This window comes from Lepisosteus platostomus, chromosome 25, assembly GCF_059453375.1.
Source record: "Lepisosteus platostomus isolate fLepPlt1 chromosome 25, fLepPlt1.hap1, whole genome shotgun sequence".
Lineage (NCBI taxonomy): Eukaryota > Metazoa > Chordata > Actinopteri > Semionotiformes > Lepisosteidae > Lepisosteus > Lepisosteus platostomus.
Window position 1 is genome coordinate 13,313,590 of NC_142635.1, and position 21,535 is coordinate 13,335,124.

A 21,535-nucleotide genomic window follows, 5' to 3' on the forward strand; every position below is an offset into this window, starting at 1 on the left:
TCAAGTGAGCTTTATCGCTGACTTCCTGGAGTTCTGACCCTGCTGCCTGCCTCTCTTCCAAGAATTCACTGACAGTGCCATTTTCACCCACACTGAGCAACGAGGCTGTTTCCCAAGCTACAAGCTTCAGCTTTACAGACAATCCTTTAAACACCTCAGTGTATTGTCACGATTTGGCATCTCCTTCGCCTGTCGGAGGTGAGTTCTGTGAGGTAAGAATTCAGATGCATCTGTTACCATACAGTGTGTTTCAGTACAGCAGAAAACAATCCTTTATCTGATATTTTATATCATTGTGTTATTTTCACTCAGACACCAGCTGGTATCTGATTATAGCAGGTTATCTTTCTAATAAGAAGACAGGGTGTGATGAGCCGTCTGCGCGTATGTAACTATTTCATGGAAGTAAAATAAAGACATCTCCTTTCCTTTTTCATTTCCCTTTTAACATTTTTTTTTAAATCAGAAACACAGAAGTAAATGCTAATATCCTTCGTGCAGGGAAATCCTGTCTTTCACATTCCCCTCCACTCACACAAACTACTGCCTTTAACAGTTGGTGACTTTAAAGTAACACACCGTAACAGACTTGAAATTGCCTGCTTCTATATTGTGTAAAGAGTGCCCTTAAACCCAGAATTATGGTTGTCCTATTTATTTCAATCTTTGGGTGTCTATACATCACAAGGCATTCTTCAATCACAGCAGGGCCCATCCTGCTCATACTGTACTGTATATAAACTGCATGATTCTGAGAACTGGGTGTAAATAGGCATCATCCTTCTGTTAAGGCTTTGATTAGATTTAATGTTCAATCCCTTCATTAAAAAAACACCCTACTGGAAATACTACAAGTACTTTTTCAGCCACCCTTGGTCCTGCGACAATTCATCTTCCATCGCATGCTTCTTCTATCTCCTGAACACCATCGTGATCTCAGGCTGTTTCCCTGTGAGAGCTCAGGTTTGGGTTCTGTCAGAATAATCTGTCAGTGAAAGAGGAAGTTGAATGGTGAGACTTGTGGGACAATTCAAGGTTTCACGTCGTTAAACATCATTACACATACAATCGAACAGAGGTGAGAGTGCTGAGACACGTTGACCGAAAACAAGTGTTTATTGTGTAAAAGCATCACTGCGATATGCTGTCACCTCCCTCCCACAGTGAAGAGTACAGCATTAAACTCCATTTTTCAGGGCCACTCAAGTGTCTTTGAGGACGTTTAACAGCTGAGACCGGGGAGCAGAACATTACTAACAACGCTGATGGTGTCTGGAATCTCTGACAGTTGAAGACAGTTTGCATCCAGGAATCCACACCCAGTTTTTAGTCTGAACCCGACCTTTAATTTCTTCCAACTAATGTTTTCCTTTTCCCCTCTCTCAAAGGATGTACTCGGAAAAACTGCAGTTTATTTTTCAAACATAAAAATCGCATTTCTTTCACGCGAAGGGTGGAATGAGATGTGGAGTTTTAAGAGTTTTCCGTTTGTCATCAAAGCTGTTTTGCACTGCTGTGCTCTTTCACATCACCGCTCACACAGGTCTTGGTTTGCAGACGCTTTAGCTACAATCTACAGGACAGTGTTTTTTTTCTAAAGTACAAAGCCTTTGTGTGTGTGTGTTGTTTTAACAAAAATGATGACTCTCGGTTTCGGTTCTGTGAAGCTCACTTGTAACTTTTCAACATTATTATCTTTGAAGGAGCACATCATGCAGACATCACAAGGTTCAGTATGGCTGTCCAAAAATAGCTAAAACCCTATTATTCAACATGTGCAGCTTTTGAGAGCTCAAAAAAAGAAGAACAAGCCATGAAGGAACAGATATGGTAATATGCGGTAAAGGATTTCCCTGAATCTTATCTAAGGGTGCAGGCTTTTAATCACACCCCTTCAACTTCCTTTGTAAAACATACATCTTACTTCATGTCATTCAGCTTTAAGTTTGAGAAACTGCTCCTTCTGTTTTCAGGACAGGGAGAGTTCCTCTACTCACCTGCCAGTCCTAACCCATACCTGGACCAGCGAGACATCATGAGGAGAGGAGTGTGAGGACAGCCAGTCTCTAGAGCAGGAATGGTGTGCGCAGAAGGCTTTGTCTCCCTGCAGCTTCTCTTTCTCTTCATTCAGCTCCTGCTGGGACAAGGAAGAGGTAGGCAGCCTTTTTTCTGTCTCTCGGAGCTGGGTTTCAGGCGTGCAAACACAAGACTCTTCAGTGATTCAGTCCACAGTCCCCTCTCTGGCCAGTGTGAATTAGAAAAGGCAGTGCTTCGAGTAGGTTTTTTTTTCTCTTACATTGATAAAGCAGGAATGCCAGAAAGTTTGTCACGATGATTTAAACAGCTGGAAGAGCTTCCACAAGCAGCTGGAGCAGACGATATAGCCGAAAAGAGGGGAGAGTGCAGCCTAGTGAACTCTTTAAGTGAAAGTGGAGGTCGCAGGTCAGAGAGTGAACCCGCAGGAGACAGGAGAACAGAATTTAATCCATAGGTTTCCCTCAGCCCTCCAGTCCCCTTTAACAGCATTAAGAACAGTGCGTATTTCAATGTACCTATTATAAAATACACAGAATAAGACATTTTATTTTTATGTCAGAGTCTTATCCACTTTGCATGTGACAATTGGGAAAATACAATACCTTTGGAAACGATATGTGAAAAGCTGTTATTTTAGTATTTGTCTATATCTATCATTCATGTAATATCATACGAGCATTTAATGGTGGTGAGCACAGTAAATAGTCCAGATTACCTCAAAATTAATTATAGCTCTTGCATTAATTATTGTAGTATGTTAATATTTTACTATTGGCCTTCTAGCAAGTATTATCTATCAAGGCAATATTTATTGCAAAATATAATTGTTGTGCAAGACCCTGTACCTCTTGAATCACAGTTACATCATGGTCGAAACATTTTGAATTGTGTGTTTGAATTTGTACATTAGCTTAGAAGAAGTGGACATATTTTGTAATTTTCTCAAATTCAAGCGCTCAGATCTTGGCAACCTTTATATTGTACATGAAGAGGGTGAATTGTAAAAAATGAATTAATAATGAATAAAAATATGAATAACAGAAATAGACATTAAAACAAACAAATATATATATATATATTTTAACTTAGGCAGTTTTAGCGCAGGCTTTAACTGAATTTCATGACATTTTTCCAAACATCAAGCTGTTCATAGGTTATTTAAAGCGAATATATATATATTTTTTCATTGAAATGTAACTTGAGACTTTCAGAACTTCTCAGAAGACAATTTCTCCTGCTACATCGTTCACTAAAATATTTAATTATGTTTAATTCACTAAAATATTTTCTTTGCTTATACAGTATATTTAAAGAACTAGTGTATAGATTTAGGAAAATGGATCAATACATCAGGCAAAAATGGTGCAAATGTTGTCAAGGACTCATTTCTCTATGATGACCAAATGTACTTATACTGAACAGTAATCTGATTTGTTAAACAGATTCTATTTTTTTTAAACCCCACCAACTACAAATAGTATAGAATTAATTTACAGAATAGATAAGTTACCCTTAATTGCCAACACAAAATGATTTTTTGTATACAATTTTAATTGTACAAATATAAGTATCCTATTTATATTATATAAACAGTGTATTTCTAGCCTATACATAAATAAATGCTAGGAATACATATATGAATATATAAATGTTCATAAAAAAAACCTAAACGGCCTATATATTAATGGATTTAAAAGACATAATCACCACTTCAAATAGATAATACATATGTATTCTGAGTGAAGACATTCAATTTGCTTCATTTCCCTATTTTCTTGTTTTAATATTTTTTATCTGTCTGCATCTATCATCATATCATGCAAGATCATGGAGCAACATTACAAATATTTGAGCATTTAAGAAGTTTGCAGTGGTGAACATAATAAATATTCCAGTTACTGTACAGTAATTTACAGAATTAACTGATCCTAAACAGAATTTAATCCGTCGGTTCTCTCAGCCCTCCACTGCGGCTAAACAGTATTAAGAACAGTGCATGGCGGTTTTGCACTTCTCAATATACATATTCTAAAATATTTCCGCTCCAAATGTAAACATAATTACTGCAGTGATAATAATTGCAAACATATATTTATAGTGCACTGTACACTGTGCATGTATTATATACTGCATATATACTGTATCCCATAATGTAAGTCGATGTGTGTATAGTTTTTCATGCTGCATTGTGTCCAATATATACAGTATACAGTATATGTAGGACTTAGTACCTCACACGTTCATGTACTGTATATCTGTTTTATAGATAAATAATGCAAGACATACACAACAGCTTTTAGAAATGTTTATTTTTGCTTGACTGTATTTGCTTACCTGCTTCAAGATAATGCAGCACTTTCTGTATTTTTAACTCTCGGCCACCACTGGTTCCTGGTCGCACGGCTGCAGACACAGACCCGTACTGCACATCCTGAAAGAGGAGCAGCTCAGGCCGTAGCCCGGCTTTCTCTGCCCGTGAGATTTCACAGCCGGATCGCTTTCACGAGCCTCTGGGAGCCACCCGTACCCCATGTCAAGTGAAAAACACGTTTTCCAAGAATCGAACCGCCTGGCAGTGTAGGAGCTGTCAAAGCCAGTATCAGAAAACAGCCCTTTCATGTGGCGTGTACATCTGGGGGCTGTGAACTGTATTCCTTCGCTGCCATTAACTTCAAAGTTCACAGTTTTTTTATCACAATCCTTTTTTTTCAGCTTTTTATTGTGGTTTTCCATATTTTCACAATATCTAAGTTTTATGAGAACAAAAACGCGAGTCAAGCGCAAACATTCGTCTTACATCTAAAGGGAACCATTTTGGTCTCATAATGGAATTATTGAAATATTAAAATGTAATGGTGAGGAAAGAGATTATTTAAAAATGTTTATATACATAGTATAGAGAAACCACATGTGATATTTTAGACACCAATTCCGCCTAACTTAGGAATTAAGAAGTTTTGAACATATTTTAGAGGAAAATAACTTAGATGTCTAGAGAACATCCTCTGAGAATAAACAAAATAAGCACAAATAAAAAAGGTACATACAAAGTAGGGGAACTCAATGGTAAAAGTTTTATTTTATTAAAAAGACTAGGCTTATGTATGCTTAGTCTCAGAAGTCCATTTTCTGTGTGAGACAATAGTACATTTGGTTTGCGTGTGTGTGTATGTTTCTAATTCAGGCTACAATTCAGGTACCGAAAGACCACCTGTGATCTCATAGGGTCAGTTTTTCTCTCAGTCAGTTGAACCTACTGTAACACAAGGAGTCAACACTTTCTAAATAACTTCAAACTACATGTTTCAGTTCCCCTTGTCTCTCTGATCTCAGCTGTTACTGTCTGCTCTGTCTTCTTCGGGGGTAATATTTGTCTTCCTTGTTTTATTGAACTGGACTGTGCTGTGAAACAAATTTTCCTGAGAGGATAATAATAAAGCTTGAATTGAAATTGAAATGTCACTATTTTTAAAGAAAGGAGTTTGGTTTGATAATGTTCTTTCTTGTCTTAGCTGGCTTGAACCCCAGTTCCCAGACCAAGTATTCTTGAATTAAACATGATAGTTCCCATACTGTTCGAACGCTAATCTAATCCATCTTCACGTTTTTGTTTTAATACAGGTATCAGTGGCATCTCTGTCCCTGACCAAATATTCATTCCTCTTCTCACACTGCTTGTCGAATTGTATCTCACGTTGGCCATTTATCAGACCTTTTACAGCCTGCTTAAAGTTATCCTGTAGTGTTTGTTTTCGGTTTCTTTTTAAATTTTTAACACATCTGTTTTTAAAAAGCCAATTTGGTTTCTGAAGCGAAAGGAAATGGCTTTTAATTCTGCCTCTGTGACAAGTCTGACCTGCCATTAAGCTCAGTCACCAGGGATTTATAGGGATTGCAGAAACAGAATTGAACTCCAGTGTGTTTTATTAGTTTGAGAGTCTGTGCATCATGTTGTGTCTTGTGGCTGAAGTCACAGTGTCAGATCTGATCTTGTCTTTAGCTGAGGGGTGGAAGATGTTGGAGGTGCAGCCCTCAAAATCTGTCTCTGTGTGTACTTACCCTCTTCTGTTGGTTTTTTTTTAAACAAGCAAACATGCCTTTCGGGCACAATAGAGTATGTGCTTCTCTTTTTAAACCAGCCCTCCGTCATTCGAAAGCTGCATATATTGTTAACACATCTGATTTACCGAAAGTAGACAGGAGTGAACCTAAGATCCTAGAAAAAGGTTAGAAATAAGAGGAGATCACTCAGCCCCAATCACCCTGTTAAGAATCTACTACTACTGTGATATGTTAAAAGTAAAGAGTTTATGAAAATTTATGAAACCTTTATGCATGGATTACACTTTTTTATGTAATGCCTTCAAGGATAGTTTACAATATAATTGGCCCATTATAGAAAAAAGAAAATGCTGAGTATCTGGTTTAGTATGATCCTCTTTTCAGGTGTATACAATTGTTCACATGTTTTTCCTCCACATATTTTAAAAATATCAATTTACTTTGTATACGTCGCACACTTATATCTTTAATGACTCACACACAATCAGTTTTAACAGCTTCCAACATTCCAAGCAGCTTCGTGGCTTAAAAGAAAAACTATGCAAACATGTAGTCTATTTATTAAATTTTAACTTGCAATTCATTCTGACAGATATTGTGGGAGAAAATATTTTTTTAATTCCAACAGCAATAGTAATGAAGTGCACATTCTCTTTCAAATGCTTTTCTTCCAGAAGGGGAATAAATATTTTAATGATCTGCTTTTAAATGATTAACCTGTGCTTGATTTACTCCCAGAATTTTAGTTTAATTGTTTTTATGTATTCAAATAAATTCTATGATCTAATGTGACATTCCTTTTTGTAGGAACCCCAAGGTCTGTATTAACAGCCTACCAGCCTGCTAACATCAGTGTTCCAGTTGGAAGTCCGGTCACTCTACACTGCAGCTTCAACTACACAGGGGACCATAAAAAGTTTGGAAAATTTTTCACTCTGGAAGCAGATGAGAGGAAATACATAAAGGAGAAAAACCAGAGTGTAGATTGCAGTTCAGATGTCCCACATGCAGACCGTTCTGTGTGTAAATTTTCCATCACCACCGAAAACATCAGGCCTGAGAATGAGACTGTTTACTACTGTGAAGTGAAGATACCGCAGTCTAACACAGATGTGAAGGGCTCTGGAACAAGGGTTTCAGTTTATGGTGAGGGAGAATGTTCTTTTTTTATCATGCTGGTCGTGCTCTGCTCACGTAGCTAGTGTTGGAGCAGAGCTCTTTGTTCTTTAATGCGTTAGAAGTTTAAAGGTATTGGTTTACACCAATCTTTACATTCCTGATTAGATTTTTTCACAGAAAAAAATGAAATGTGACTAAAATGGTCTTTATTTTAAACTTAATTATTACTATAGAGCTTGAGAACCCAAGTCTGTGACCTTTAGCCCAGTTTTAACGAGCCAGAATATAGGTTAATTGAATTGATTTCATATTTCAGTTCAAAACATTGGGCTCTTGGAATCAAAACAATCAATTTTTACATGTGTACTTTTAGCGGTGTGTTTGTTGTGTGAATGCAGGGTCTCTGACACTTCTGCTGTGTTCCAGCTGAGCCCTCCACCACAGCAGTCCAGGTGTCCTCGCTCCTGGTGGCCGGTGAAGAAAACTCCCTGAGTTGCTCGGTCACAGGCTTCTACCCTGAGAGCATCTCTGTCCTCTGGTTCCGGGGAGATGCCCCAGCGCCTCTCAGCAGCACCAGCCCTGTCCTCACCAGTCACAGCAATGGCACCTTCTCTGTGCTCAGCTCTGTGAGCTTCACCCCCACAGCCGCAGACCATGGGGCTGAGTACAGCTGTGAGGCCTCTCACCCGGCCTGGAGACACAGCGTGAGGGGGAGCACTACCCTGGACGTCAAGTGTGAGTTCAAAAATAAGAACATGAGAAACGGAGGCTATTTCAATCTTTGGTTGCCAGTAGCTAATGAATCTGAGGATCTCATGTTTTTTTGTGAAAGTAGGCAGGTATTAGCTTTAACAACAGGGCTGGGTAGCTAGTTTTTGGTTTAAAAAACCGACAGGTCCATTTTAAATGCACTTCTCCATAGTTTCCACTTGTGTCATCTGGTTTATGATTCACTATTACAAGTTAAGTGACCTGGGTGTGTTTATGATGGTGAATGCTACTAATTACAGTGAAGTAAAGGCTTTGTTGACATTTACCAGAAACTAAAGGCAATTTCTATTCCTACTCCAGCTATTATTCCATAGGCCTTTAAAACTTGAGTGAGATTATTCTCTGGAAAACCTTTCCTTCTAATTTAATTTATTGGCTTGTATAGCCAATTCCTTTATTACTAACGACACAAACTTATGAGTTAAGCAACAGAATGAGGGTTAGGGTCTGATCAGGAAGTGTAATCAGAGGGATGCTAGTGCTTTGCTTTCTCCCACTCTCTCCAGACGGGCCCAGGGCAGTGAACGTGACTCTCCTCTCTGCCTATGTGGGCGGCCAGCATGTGCTGTCCCAGAATGCTGTGCGGTTGTCAGTGGGCGCCCCTCTGGCTGTGTCCTGCTCCGCTGATGGTAACCCCCCGCCCAGGACAGAGTGGGTGAGGGCCGGTGAGGGGGTGCTGACAGGGGGGGAAACTGGTCCTGGACAGACCCCCTTGATCGAGGCTGTGCAGAAGGAGCATGAGGGGGTGTACTGGTGTGTAGCCGAGAACAGCTATGGACAGAGGAACGTCAGCTTCACCCTGCACGTTTCTGAAAGCCCAGGTACACGTTCGACTGAAACACTTCTCACACAATGCTGTTTAAATTTAAATGAATACACATAAATCATATTATTTCTGACCGCTTCCAGCCACATTCTACACTAATCAAAGAACACGAACATGTTTTATAGGAATTATTGGACAACTAAAGCAAAATAACAGAAGCCTCTGTATTTATATGCGGTGAAGTGACATGAATTTTAACAGTGGGATGAGAACCTTGGCTCAGCACAGGTGTAGGTTTTGTGATGATAAAATAATCAGGATGTAATTTAACACCACATGTTAAGAGGCAGTGAAAATAAAAGCCAAGACGCTGTGTGAAAAGTTGTTTTTCATGGCATGCATCAGCAGGTGCATGACGGTCACTGAAGCAAAAGGGAGTCTGATGCAGACAGCACTTTCAAAAAAAGGAAATTTGTGGGAGGAAAGGCAAAGTGTAAATGAAACCTGCAGAAATGCCCTTTTTTCGTAGTCATCAGCTGAGCTTTTATGGTTTCCAAGGCCTACACACGATCAGAGCTGACTGTCTGGTTTGACACAGGAAAGCCAGAAAAATATGACAAAGGCTCATATTAGACCAGTCTGCTGATTTTGCGATTGTGTCCTAGTTTAGAAGGTGTGCTTACACTTACAAGAAAATCACACCAGACCTGCAAGCAGGAGTGGAATTTGTTGCAAACTCATAGCAGGGATCAATCAAGCTTATTAACTCTCACATTTTCTATTTCAGTTTCCGATCGAGGTTAGTAATCACATGAAAACACTCCAGTTATATCCGTGGTCTTCTGTTCTGTATTGTCAAAATGTGTCGTTAATTGCATTGTAAAGCGCCTTGGGGCAACCCTGTTGTGAAAGGCGCTATATAAAAATAAATTGAATTTTATATTTCAGTTTGTGGTTACAAGGGAATGTGTAACTTTCTTTCTGAAGTTCTTTATTGCAGCCAAGGCCGGTGTTGAATGCGTAAGCCATTAGCTCACCTCCAATGTGGCGGAGGTGTGTTATGTGATGTGAAGGAATTCATACGTGCAACACAAATTCTATGTTGAAAATTGTAAAAAAAATAGGATATTGACTTATTCTCCGTGTGAAAAGCAGATGACCCAGTGCTTTCACATCGGCTATTAATATATATTTTTTATCTTCAGCCCTATCAGGTTATATCCCCTTAGTTTACAGCCTCATCACAGTTCCTGTCCTCTTATTATTGGTCATCATCATCGTTTGCCTGTGTAAGAATAATGAATTCAGGAAAAAGGAGAAGGCACATGGAGCTCAGCCTCTTTCAGGTATGTGCATGTAGAAAGGTGCACTCCTGCTGTTGAGACTGTACGGTAGTGCTGAACTAAATTAGCCGAGTCAGTGCTGCTGCTTCACAGTTTTGGGTTCATGGGCTCAGCTCCAGCCTTGGATGTCTGTGTGTGTGGAGCTTGCATGTTCTGTCCGTGCCCAGGTGGGGTTTCCTGGCTATTTCTCAGAAACACGCTGTTTAGCTTTGACGGGTCTCTCTAATGTTCTCTATTCTCCATGGCTCTATGGTGGATTCTCTGTGCATCTGGGAGAGTCTCTGCCACAGATTTTGGATAACAGATGGACTTGTGATGTGATCCCAAGATCACCAGCTGATTTACTTTTTTACACTTAACATAAAATAGATTCAATCTCACCATTTTAGTTTTCTTCGTTCTCCTGTTCAGCTCTTCATTTAAGAATTTGAATGCTTTAATTTTAAGTTGTCAGGCACCAGGGTAACTCTGCTTTTATTCCTCTTCACAGGTCAGGAATCACAGAGGTAAGCTTGTCACTTTACAGAAGGTTATGTCAACTATTCAGACGGTAGAAAAGGATGCAGGAAATAACCTTCAAAGCTATCCTATTTAGCGAGATGTACCCATTTGATAATTTTAATCTATGCTTCCCTTTGAGCTAAAACAAGACATCTGCACACTGCAATGAAGAAATAAGAGGTTCAGTTGCTCAGTTTCCAATCCTTTGAGTATCTCCTGGCTCTCTTTCACTGGCACACAGCATCAGAACATCACGTTTGCCGGTCTCTCCTGGAAGCTGGAGGTACCTTGAAATGAAGAATATGATACTTCAATTTTAACAAGAAAACTGTGAACTCTTAAAGCTCCAAAACCAAAAGGCTTACATCAAGTATTATGAATTTGGATTCCACACTAGGAAGCGATAATGTTTTCGGCAGCAATGTATCAATTGTAAGCTCCATTCGCCCAAAACTTTTCATGCCTAATACAAATCCATACAGAAACCACTGTGACCGAACTAAAAAGTCAGCAGTCTGGGCTGAAGAGCTGGCATTCACTTTTCTTATTAAACCCTGCCAACTTCTTTTCTGCTAGCCTCTTTTTTCTGGTACAATTTCTGCCACACCAAGCCAAAGTACGCACTGTGTCCCTCCAGTAACGAGGCAGTAACCAGGAGTCGCCTGTACTGCACTCGGGTTTGGGTGTGAAGCCGCAGTATCGACTGCTTCTAATCTCTCCGCGTCGTGTACACCTGAACGTTGGAGACCACGCACAGAGACCCCAGCATTGCAGTTAGCTTCAAAGAGCACCTCGGCACGGCTGACCACCTGTAGGGAAAGTACATTTAGTCAAATCGAACGATTGCACCAGTTAAGAGTGTCAGCTACAGAGCTTCCTGTAGCTTTGATCTCGGCTGTTATGTAAATATGATTAATGCGGAGGTTTTGTGGTGTTTGGTGGTGTTGGTTGGCGACTTGATACCTGCACGTTTTTTGGAAAATATCAATTACATTTCAAGCGCTTCCCCTCCCCAACCCACAGGCACTTTTGGCGAATTCACTTGGTTTCTGCAGAAGGGCGTCTTTTATGTTTGTACAGTACTGGCAAAAAGTGCAAAACCCCGCTCACACCAACGCAAATGTAAAATGGCTGAGTGTGTGTTAAAGCAGAGGAAGAGACGTCTTTTGCGAGTTTCAGAACACACTGGCTGCGGCATCTGGTTTTTCTTTTCATTTGCGTAAATAGTAGATTACCGTGCTGTTACCTGCCGCTGAATTAAACAGGCTGTCCGTGTTTGATTTTGTACACAGGGTATAATTTTAATAAATGAGCTTTTTGTTTTAGTTTCATAGTGGTTAAAATCGTGACTGACCGATTGTCCGATGTGTAACTACAGTTGTGGTATCAGTCAATCGTCTATGGATGTGTGCTACATGCCTTTGTGGTGTCATTGTATCAGTTATTGTGTATCTTTTTTTCCTGTTCTCAGACAAACAGCCCCCGATCAGGGACAGGCATCAACAGAAGGTATTCAATTACATATTGTTTTAATGTAATGCTTATAAAACCTTGCAGAAATTTGCATGCAGGGCATTTTTCTTGTTGCCTCGCTGTGATAGATAATAGAAAATTTCGCACTGTGCTTTTAATACGGGGGTGCAGTCGATTTTATTGTAGATTCACGGACTACCGCAATCGACAGTTTTCACTTCCCAGAGCAGCCGATTCTTTCTCAAACCGTCCGTCAGACATTGCACGTCCATGGTATGAACCAATTCCGCTCTTAATGATCTCAATCAGCTTGAGAAATTGGTCCGTTGGGTGGAAGAGCAGTTAGTCTCAGCCTGCAGATCGGTGAAAGGACTGAGCAAAGACTGTGAGGACATCAGGGGACGAGGAAGGCCATGGAGTTATTGAACAAACCGCTACAGCTCCGTGCGCTCTAGAATCGTTCTCTGGTTTTAAGACATACAACACTTTGTAATGTTGTGTGTAGTAACTTTCAGTAAAATCCAGATTCGTAATATTAGGCAGAAATATTTAAACACTAGTAAAACAAGTAATTAAAATAAAAACAAGTAAATAAAGTTGGGGTTAGAATACTTTTCTTTTTCAAACTGGCACTGACTGGTGCATTAAAACGTACTAGTATTAATGATGCAAGCTGCAATTTGTATGCCACCCCACTTATTTGAAGCTGTCGTTTACAGAGGTTTGCCTTACCCCCCACCACACAGTTCCTGTTTAAATGCAGCAGAAAACCCCACTTTGGGGAGAAGTGACTCAGCTGATGTTCTGGTTGGTCCAGGACTTGTTTCTCAGTGCTCAGGAGAAGGGCCGGTACAGAGAAACGTCACGTTTCGGAAATGTGAACGTTCTGGGGGCAGCACAGCGGTGCAGTGCCGAGCATTGCTGCCTCACGTGCTGGGGTTCTGGGTTCAGGTCCTGGGGTGTCTGTGGGGAGTTTGTATGTTCTCCCTGTGTCCACATGGGTTTTCTCCCAAGTGCTCCAGTTTCCCATAGTTCAAAAACATACTGGTGGGTTAATTGGCTTCTGGGGAAAACCAGCCCTTGGTGTGATTGTGTTTCTGTCTGTGTGAGAGTCCTGCAGTAGACTGGTGCTCCATCCAGGGTCTACTCTGCCTGGCGCCGGTCGATGCAGGAATAGGTCTGGCTCCCTTGAGACCCTGAATGGGATGAAACGGTTCGAAAACGGATGAATCTTATGATATGGAAACTCACAATTCTCTTTTTTTTTGTTGTGTTTTGCCTTACGCTCTCCAGGGGGGATCTATGCAGTGCCAAAAACGCGAAAAACGAAGAGGAGGCTGGAATATGATGAAGGTCAGTAAAAATAGGTTTTGGAGCAGTTCTCGGTAAAACAAGAATGTTCGTCAACAATCACAGGAACTACTTACTACAAGAAGGGCTTAACTCGACATCTAGAAACTGCTGTTTTGTTTTTCAGTATTATTGTTCGCTAAAGATGTTTGCTTTTTTTTTCTTTTTTGATCGCCTCCGTTTTAAAAAGTCCCAGTTAAAGTCTAGAATTGAGAAAACAAAGACACACACACACACTCAGAGGCCAAGTCATCAAGGAAACAACTATTCTGTTTCGTTTTGGAGGCTACAACTCAAAGATGAGAGGGGCCTGAGCTTATCATGGTGGTATTGTCAAGGAAACCCCTTTATCTCAAATTACAGGGCCACCCATACGAACGTTTCACATCGTCAATGTGCACTGTGTGAGCAATGTAGATCAAAATTCTTTGCTTGGTCATACCATACATAGGCACTCCTGTTCAGCTTAGCTTGCAGTAGCTCATATAACCAAATTTCTCTGTGTCCTGCTTGATTACACCGTGCTTTCCTTTAACTGCACTCTGCATGCTTTTCACCCCAGTATACAACAGCAAACCTTTCCAGAAGAGCTGTCCATTCCTGGGCTCAGGTAGCCCATGTGTATACAGGTATTCCAGGTGACTTAAAAGCACTGGCTTCTGAAGGGCTGGGAGAAGCTGTCGAAACAGACCAAACTAATCAGTGACGAGCTGCTCGAGCTCGTTAAGAGCTCAGCTGGAATGAAAAACTTGCAGCAACACATGGCCCTCCAGGAACTGGATTGGTCAGCCCAGCTTGCAGCTCAACAGCTGCTGGGAAGGCAATGCAGAGGAAATTGAAGTATTATCATAATGTGTCAGCCTGGAACAGCGGGGTGATGTAGTATACGTAATGTAGTATTTTCAGATTCTGAAATTAAGAACCTCAGGGTTTTTTCATTCGACAACTCACTGCATGAAGCATGAACGTGTCAGACACAATATTGTTAATGTTAATGGTGGATGACACAGCTGCGGCACCAAAGCATGCTTAAGTCTGTTTAATCCTCCCATTTACACACCCAGAAACAGAAAACAGATCAGATCTTCAATTTAGCTGAGCGCCGTGCCTCTAATAAAATATCCCCAGCATGGTAGCTCACTTATGATTGCTCGAGTAAGTGCCCTGAAAGAATCCCTACACCACAATTATTAGTCTTGCATTGGTTTTCCTGAGCATCAAAACCCAAGACTGATGACTCTGTTTTGCTCTGTCCCGTTTTTGTATTAAAGTCTCCAAGCCTATTGTGGACGAAACACAGCTCATTTATGCAGACATAATTTTCCAGCCTTCGCCCGGGAACGCAACTGGGAAGGTAAGGAAGTGACATCCGAGGTTTTAAAAAGTGGTCTGAGAATTTGTTCATGCTGCCCAGCGTATTAAAATCAACTTGAGCTTTTTCAAGTCCACAGGCACATGTTCGTTGAATTTAAACATCATTCTTAATGGCTCAGCTACACCGCTGGTCCCAGGACCCCTGACTCTGGTAGGCAAGGGGTCTACTTTAGAAATGCCAGCCATGGTAGTAAGAATCATAGGCACACATTCCAGAGCAAGGACCATAACCTGGCTCCTCATTTTGCAGCACCCCCTGCAGGGAGGGGTGTGCAATTGCATTCATACAGCTTCGTACAGACGTGGAAGACGTAGCCAGCCGAAGGAGGCTTGAATTGGGCAAAGAACAAATGACAGGAAATGCCGAAACAAGCTGAGGCAGAGGCACATGATTAGCTGGGAGCTGAAGGAAGAGGCATTTCCCAGAGCAGCTAATGTGACGGTTTTCGTGTTCAAGCAACAACAAGCTCTTGTTTTTGTGAAACCTATGGAAAAAAAAAAACAACCTATAATGCCAGCCCATGGAATAAACCCCCCTCACACTGCTTATCTGAAACTCTTCTGATAAGATCACTTCGCCTTCTTGTTGTTGAAACGAAAGAAAAGTAGAATGTCAAACCATTACCTTCAGATTGTCTGACATCTCATTTACTTTATGTAATTTGGCTCGCTATCCCCTCAATAAAGAATTACTGTATAGACAATTGACTGTGTGCTCAAAGCCAGCTTTATATCAAAGTCCACAAACTATTTCCACTAAACACTTACCACCTCAGTACCTTTGCTTTTCATTTTTCCTAAAAGAAAATAGAAAGAAAACAAAGTAAAAAAACAAATCAGTCAGGTGTCACAGGACTCTTTTAGGGTTCGGATTTAAGTGCGTTAAATGTAGTTTTAGCCATGCTACATAAAAAATTAAAGCACCTCAAAAATGTATCCATGGAATGAATGTCAAGTTACAGCTCATGAATCTAAACATTTACTCTTATTTCAGCTCCTAAATTTTAAATTATTTTTTTTGTGAAAGTGAGAGTTCATGTACATGTGAGAAGAGATTCAAAGGTTTTGAAATCTAATAGTTACTCCCATGAATACTACAATTCACAATACAAAGGAGGAATGTCTTGAATTGTTTAAATTCTGCTTCAGTGACCTCTGAGTTTTTCTTTTTATCCTTTTTTTTTCCCTGTCTTTCCACACTGAGGTAATTTCATACTGCAGACACACAAGAGCATTTCAGTGAACCTGTAGATGTTGTCTGTTGCGGTGCAGACTCTGATTCTGACCTAAGGGATGAAAATTAACTGCAAAACATTGAGAGTACGTCAAAACCAGCTGTTTTTTTCTTCTGAATGAGGGAAAAATTAACTTTTTTTTTCACCCCCAGTTTATCTTAATTTAGGTCAAAAGCAGAAAAGCTTTGAAAGTTGAGTCTGCCCTTCACAAATGAAAGAAACAATAAGTCACTGACCTACTTAGACCTCATCTACAGTACATGCACATACTATTGGTGCCCTGGATTGTACTTAATTTTGTTTTCTCTACCAAGCAACCTTGAAAGTTTTTGTAACTGCACAAAAGGGCACGACGGCAAAACGCTGAGACAGAAGCTCCTTATGACAACGGGCAGAGACGGTCAGCTCCGATTCCTTGACAAGAAGACGGCGCCGAGCAGAAAAGGGGTTTACGTCGCTAATCTGTCACTTTTGCCTTTCCAGAAAAAGTTGGACCCAGATTGTATGGAAGCCGTATACAGTACAATTCAGAAAGGGAGAAAGAGACCTTCTAGGAATGAGCACGCGGTGCATGAACAGATAAACACTGTGTACACGCTTGCGGAGATGCCACAGCATGGAGAAACACACTGAGAGATGGATTTCTGACCTAAAAATACGCAGCTTCTTAACATATTGCCCCTGGAACTGAATTCGGTTGGGTGGGTTCACAGTGGACAGTTTCTCAGAAGTGACTGGGCTCTGGGATTTCCACATGGTTTCTTCATGACTGCTTTGTCCTTGGAACAGACAGTCCACCCTATGTCGAAGTAAACCCAAGACTTCTTAGCTTGCTTGAGAGCTCTTTGTCAGCCGAGATGTGATGGTGCAGAATGGCATCATCTCGGTCACGTTTTCTGATTTGCGAGGCAGCATTTGTGGGCAACAGGTTTATTTGCAGACACGAAAACTAAAGTCCTGCATGTAGCCACGGGCTCCTTCTGGTTTGTCGAACACCGTGAAGGTGAAGGATTTGCTAGCAGCGCTGTGCCTAAGCTGTGGTGTTGTGTGACCCGCGTGCTGCTTTCATATACAGCCCCCTAGCCCTCCTGTTGTACCATGAATGGCTATAGATGCGTTGGGTTTTTTTTTTCAAATCAGTGAGCAGGCGTATAGCACAGGAAACTGTGGCTTCATAATTGATTGAGCCTCGTCTAGGTTGCTCTCATATACTGCAGAAAAAGACCAAGGAAAGAGTACAGCCAAGTCTGACTAATTCAGTCTCTCTGTGAACTGTGCTTGCAGGAGTGCTGTCAGCTTGGAGGGATTTTAGAGCTATGGGGGCAGATTGTAATGAGTGCTTCACTGCTTTCTTTATTTGGATTTCTATTACAGTCACAAAGACAAATTCCCTTGGTTTTCAGAAGGACACTGACGACGCTGCTATTTTGGGACTGTCTTTTTAACTCTTCCACGGCTGTCTTCACTGCATACTTCCAGTTTCCATTGCCAAGAACTGCCCTTGCTTCCAAATCAAAGCGTCTGACAGGCGCAAAGGTGGCTCACTGTGTGCTTTCTCTCTCTTTTCCTTCTGTTTCACAGGAAGCTTCTGAAAATGCATAGTGTTCACCTCCGTCACTAATGAAGGTGCTCTTAACACCTTCGGATTGGAATACCTCTGAACAGAATGACTCTGTGATTCAGTTTCTCACTCAGGAAACTGTGTATGTTTAATAATGAGTGTGTAGGGCATGCCATGTCTGTGCAACACACACAATGTGTTTTCCTGTCATTCCGATTTTGCTATTCAGCGAGTCATTTTTACTACACTGACTCACACAACTCCAGAAATGAGGGAAAGAAAAATCTACACTTTGAAATTTCAATGGAACATGTCTGCTTTCCAGTGATTTTGCTGAAAGACATTTTTATAACATAATTGCTTCAACCGTTGGCATACTTGGCCAATATTAAGTAATTAGTGTAAACGAAAGTGGGTCACCTAAACAGAAAAACAAACAAATGGAAAGTATTTTTTCATATATAAGGTATCATAGAACTGACTTAAAGAATGTGTCAGGGTTTCTGAAAGGGGTGAGTAGTTGGACAACTGTGTGAAGCCGTGAGGAAGGGAGTTTGAGCCAAAGTAAATCCAAGATTCCAGATCCAAGTCGTTAGGCAAGAGCGAAGTCAAAAGTAGGAGAACCAGGTCGGGGTGTCAAAGGAGTCCGGTCGAGAATAGTAGTGCGCACAAGGGAAAGCTGTGGAAGACTTCTCAATAGTGAGCGTAGGAAAGCCGGAGAAGAGTGTTTAAGTATTGAAGAGAGAGACGTGGTTGGATTAGTTCCCGGATGAGCGTGTGTGGAATTTAGTACGCGTGGGAATGCCAGGGCGCTTACAGGAGAAGGTACGAGTCGTGACAGAATGCCTCCATCATAACCTCTTTGGAAAGTTGAAAACAAATGTTCAATAGCAAGTGTGTTTCTCATGCTTGATTTGATTATATGAATGTTACTGCTTGTCAGTTAATGAACTGGGGCCAAGAAATTAGCTGAAGCCAGAAAAGGAACAGTAAGTGAAGTTACTAAAGGAAAACCAGGTCTCCTAGTCTGTCACACATATCTCAGCCACTCACAGCTATTGTCTGTAAATCAGAAAAGACACACTGTCTTAATCCTATACACTGCTTCGTCACAAACACTGAGAAACTGTAGTGACCTCTTACTGCCTTGCAAGAGCATGTAGACCTTCCTTACCCTGAAACTCAGATTACCTCCATTCGATTAGACGAACTGACGGCAGAATTGGGAGGGATAGAGGAGTTTATTCGCCATATGGACCGTACATGTTACAATGGGATTCTTATTCATGCTGTTGTCTCAGGACATGCGCAGTACAGCAGACGACACAACACAATGTAGTACAGTACATTTCAAAACAGTAAATAGTACATAATGACAATATGGAACAGACAAACAATACACAATAAACAAAAAGAGACAATAAATACAAACAGAACAATAAATACAGGGTAGAAAGTCAAAGTGCAGAGTGCCAGGGGTGTGTTGAGTCCTGAGGCATTGCACAGTTAACTGTTTATGATGCTGTAGGGTAGAAGCTGTTCTTAAGCCTAGTGGTCTGTGCTTTAATAGTGCAGTCCGCTTGGAAGAGTACAGAGGGGAGAACAGTTTGTAGCTGGGATAGTTGGGATCTTGAATGATGGATTGGGCTTTATTGTGACTTTTTTTAGATAGAAGCTCTAAATCTCAGCTCCATGAGTGTTTGTCGATTGTAGATGACGGCCGCACACATATGTTTTACACAAGAAAACTGTTCGTGACAGACATTTGTGCCTGGACCATAAGGGGGTCAGCAGCTGTGGCTGTCTACACGTTTAAGAAACTCAAACCTCTGAGATATCTTTGTGTGCTATTTTCTGTAAATAGCTATTAGTAGCCGCTAGAGTGTTCTTCAATGAATGTAACTGACGTCTGTTTGCTGAAGTATTAAAGGATTGAATTAATTTAGGCTTGGCACATATCTTCTTCATCTTCTAAACAACATTTGTGCCTTTTTCTGCTGATTCTGTTTCTCCTTACATATTGTTCAAAATATCTCTCTCCTACTTTTTCTTTTCTCATAAAAAGATGTACAATATAAGATGACTCAGTTTGTAGCCACCGCCCTTATCCAAGCCCGAAACCTGAAGTCTCCCCCATCACACCCACGGGCACACATGGTCATAGATACCTCTGCTTCTGAAATGCCCAGCTTTCCAGCTGGCTCAGTCACATAACTTGGTGATGGTTAATGCTGTTTAAGAAGGCAATTATACGCAGTGAATAAATGGGTTAAAACTCATCAGCTGAGCAACAGTGTGAAGTTGTGGGTGGGAATTCGGACTCTCGTCTGGGAAAGCGTACTTTCCAATTCCTGGTTGGAAACATGAGCACAGCTCCAGAGAAACGGCTACTCTCTCATCTAACTAGTGGCTTGCTGATGAAAGGATCTCATCTTGCAGGAAGAAGGGGTTTCCAGGAAGAACCCAGCGTATCTGCTTCAACCGCATGGCAGGCTAGCTCGATCCACGCCCCCACAACCCTTTCGGTAAAGAAGTGCCCCCCCTGATTTTGGTTTAAAATGCACGTGTGTCCTTTGGCTCGTGTTTCACTCTTCATCGTGAAGCTAGCGCCTGGGTTGGCTTGATCAGGGCCCTTGAGGAGTTTGAACACTTGTGTCAGGTCCCCTCTCAATCTTCTCTCATCCAGACTGATAGAAGTTTGGGTCCTTTGGCCCAGCAGTGTAGTAAATTCCCTTTAGCCCTGGAATGTATCTGGTTATTCTTCTCTGGACTGATTTCAGAATGGCAGTGTATTTTCTATGACATGGTCATCCAGAATACATAATATTCTAAATGAAGCCTTACTACTGGCACTGTATAATTTTAACATGCCTTTAGTTAAGTTCTACACTTTTAACACTAGACCCTAACATGTCATTTTCTCGTGTGTTTCCCCACATTGTCTAGAAGATGCGAATGATGTGTCCAAATAAACATATACTGTAAGTCTTTTTTGTGAGTTGCCTCTTCTCTGTCCGTGTTGCACCTGCCTGGTTTTTGTCCAATGTTCTGGATAAAATTGAACTTTTTTAATTTCATTTTTTCGGTGTTTGCCAGCTCTCCTCATTCTTAGTGATCTGCATATCTGACGAGTTGACTAACTCTACCAGAAGGGTGACCTTCTGCTGACGTTTAAGTCATTTTGTTTCAGGCTCATAATCAATCATGATCTGTATTCTGCAGTAAAAAAAAATTAAGCCTGTTACCATTATGCATCTGTGGAAGAGCACAAGAGGTTAATGATGGCAAAACCTGAAAAATAGTTAATTCGATTTGAGAGGTGTGATGGATGTGTTTCTGCAAAACATCTTACTGGCTTATGTGTCATTTAACTGCAGATTTAGTGATTACGGTTTGAAATGCCGATCAGATCAATGCGAATCAAAACGTGCTAAATGATATGCACGATATGATGATATGATATGGGTTAGATTTCCTCTAACCCAATCAAAGCTTCATTACCGCAAATATGTATCACAGATGAAGAAACTAGTAAAGGCTTTGAGTCAGTTTCTGAGAGTTGTAATACACATGTATGGTTAATGTAATGCGTTAAAGGTCAAAGACTTTTGCACAACAGTGGATATTTGTTCTAATGATAGGTGACACTTTGATTTGTTATACATGACCCAACTTAGGTAATTGCACTTTATGCAGTATATATAATGTACATAATGTATGCATTTATCTGTTATTTATAATCATTTTACACACTCTAATAGGCGTGGCACTCCGGAATTCAAGAACTGTGCGGCAGTTTAGTCACAATATGCAAGACCGCCACAGGGGAACTAGCGACGCATCATGACACATTTTTAACAAGTGCATTTTTTCTGCCTTACAAAGTTTTGAAACTGTCCAGCTGGTGGGTAAATTTCAGAGAAGATAAGGAAAACCATATCCT

General features: G+C 40.8%; 1 protein-coding gene across 5 annotated transcripts; it reads left to right on the forward strand.

Moving 5' to 3' along the window:
• The first annotated feature begins 95 nt into the window (after positions 1-95).
• On the forward strand, positions 96-20,582 carry LOC148641154 (myelin-associated glycoprotein-like). Of its 5 annotated transcripts, none has more exons than XM_088619761.1 (11): positions 96-198; positions 1,974-2,153; positions 6,907-7,245; positions 7,645-7,953; positions 8,496-8,810; positions 9,961-10,101; positions 10,589-10,604; positions 12,071-12,108; positions 13,366-13,425; positions 14,694-14,776; positions 16,515-20,582. In XM_088619761.1, exons 2-11 carry the CDS (start codon positions 2,078-2,080, stop codon positions 16,662-16,664), a joined length of 1,527 nt encoding a protein of 508 aa, XP_088475887.1. In that variant the 5' UTR covers positions 96-198; positions 1,974-2,077; the 3' UTR covers positions 16,665-20,582. The 5 variants fall into 5 exon arrangements, with proteins under 5 accessions (XP_088475887.1, XP_088475885.1, XP_088475888.1 ...); XM_088619759.1 differs by having other exon boundaries at positions 98-212; XM_088619762.1 differs by lacking the exon at positions 96-198 and adding an exon at positions 1,704-1,830.
• The last annotated feature ends 953 nt before the right edge of the window (positions 20,583-21,535 follow it).

What these genes read in the sequence shown, in the direction of transcription:
- LOC148641154 (XM_088619761.1), top strand. Translation starts at nt 2,078, where the DNA reads ATGGTGTGCGCAGAAGGCTTTGTCTCCCTGCAGCTTCTCTTTCTCTTC. An exon ending in CCTGCTGGGACAAGGAAGAG is followed by an intron (nt 2,154 to 6,906) that starts GTAGGCAGCCTT and finishes TCCTTTTTGTAG; the next exon opens with GAACCCCAAGGTCTGTATTA. An exon ending in CCGGGAACGCAACTGGGAAG is followed by an intron (nt 14,777 to 16,514) that starts GTAAGGAAGTGA and finishes TTGCCTTTCCAG; the next exon opens with AAAAAGTTGGACCCAGATTG.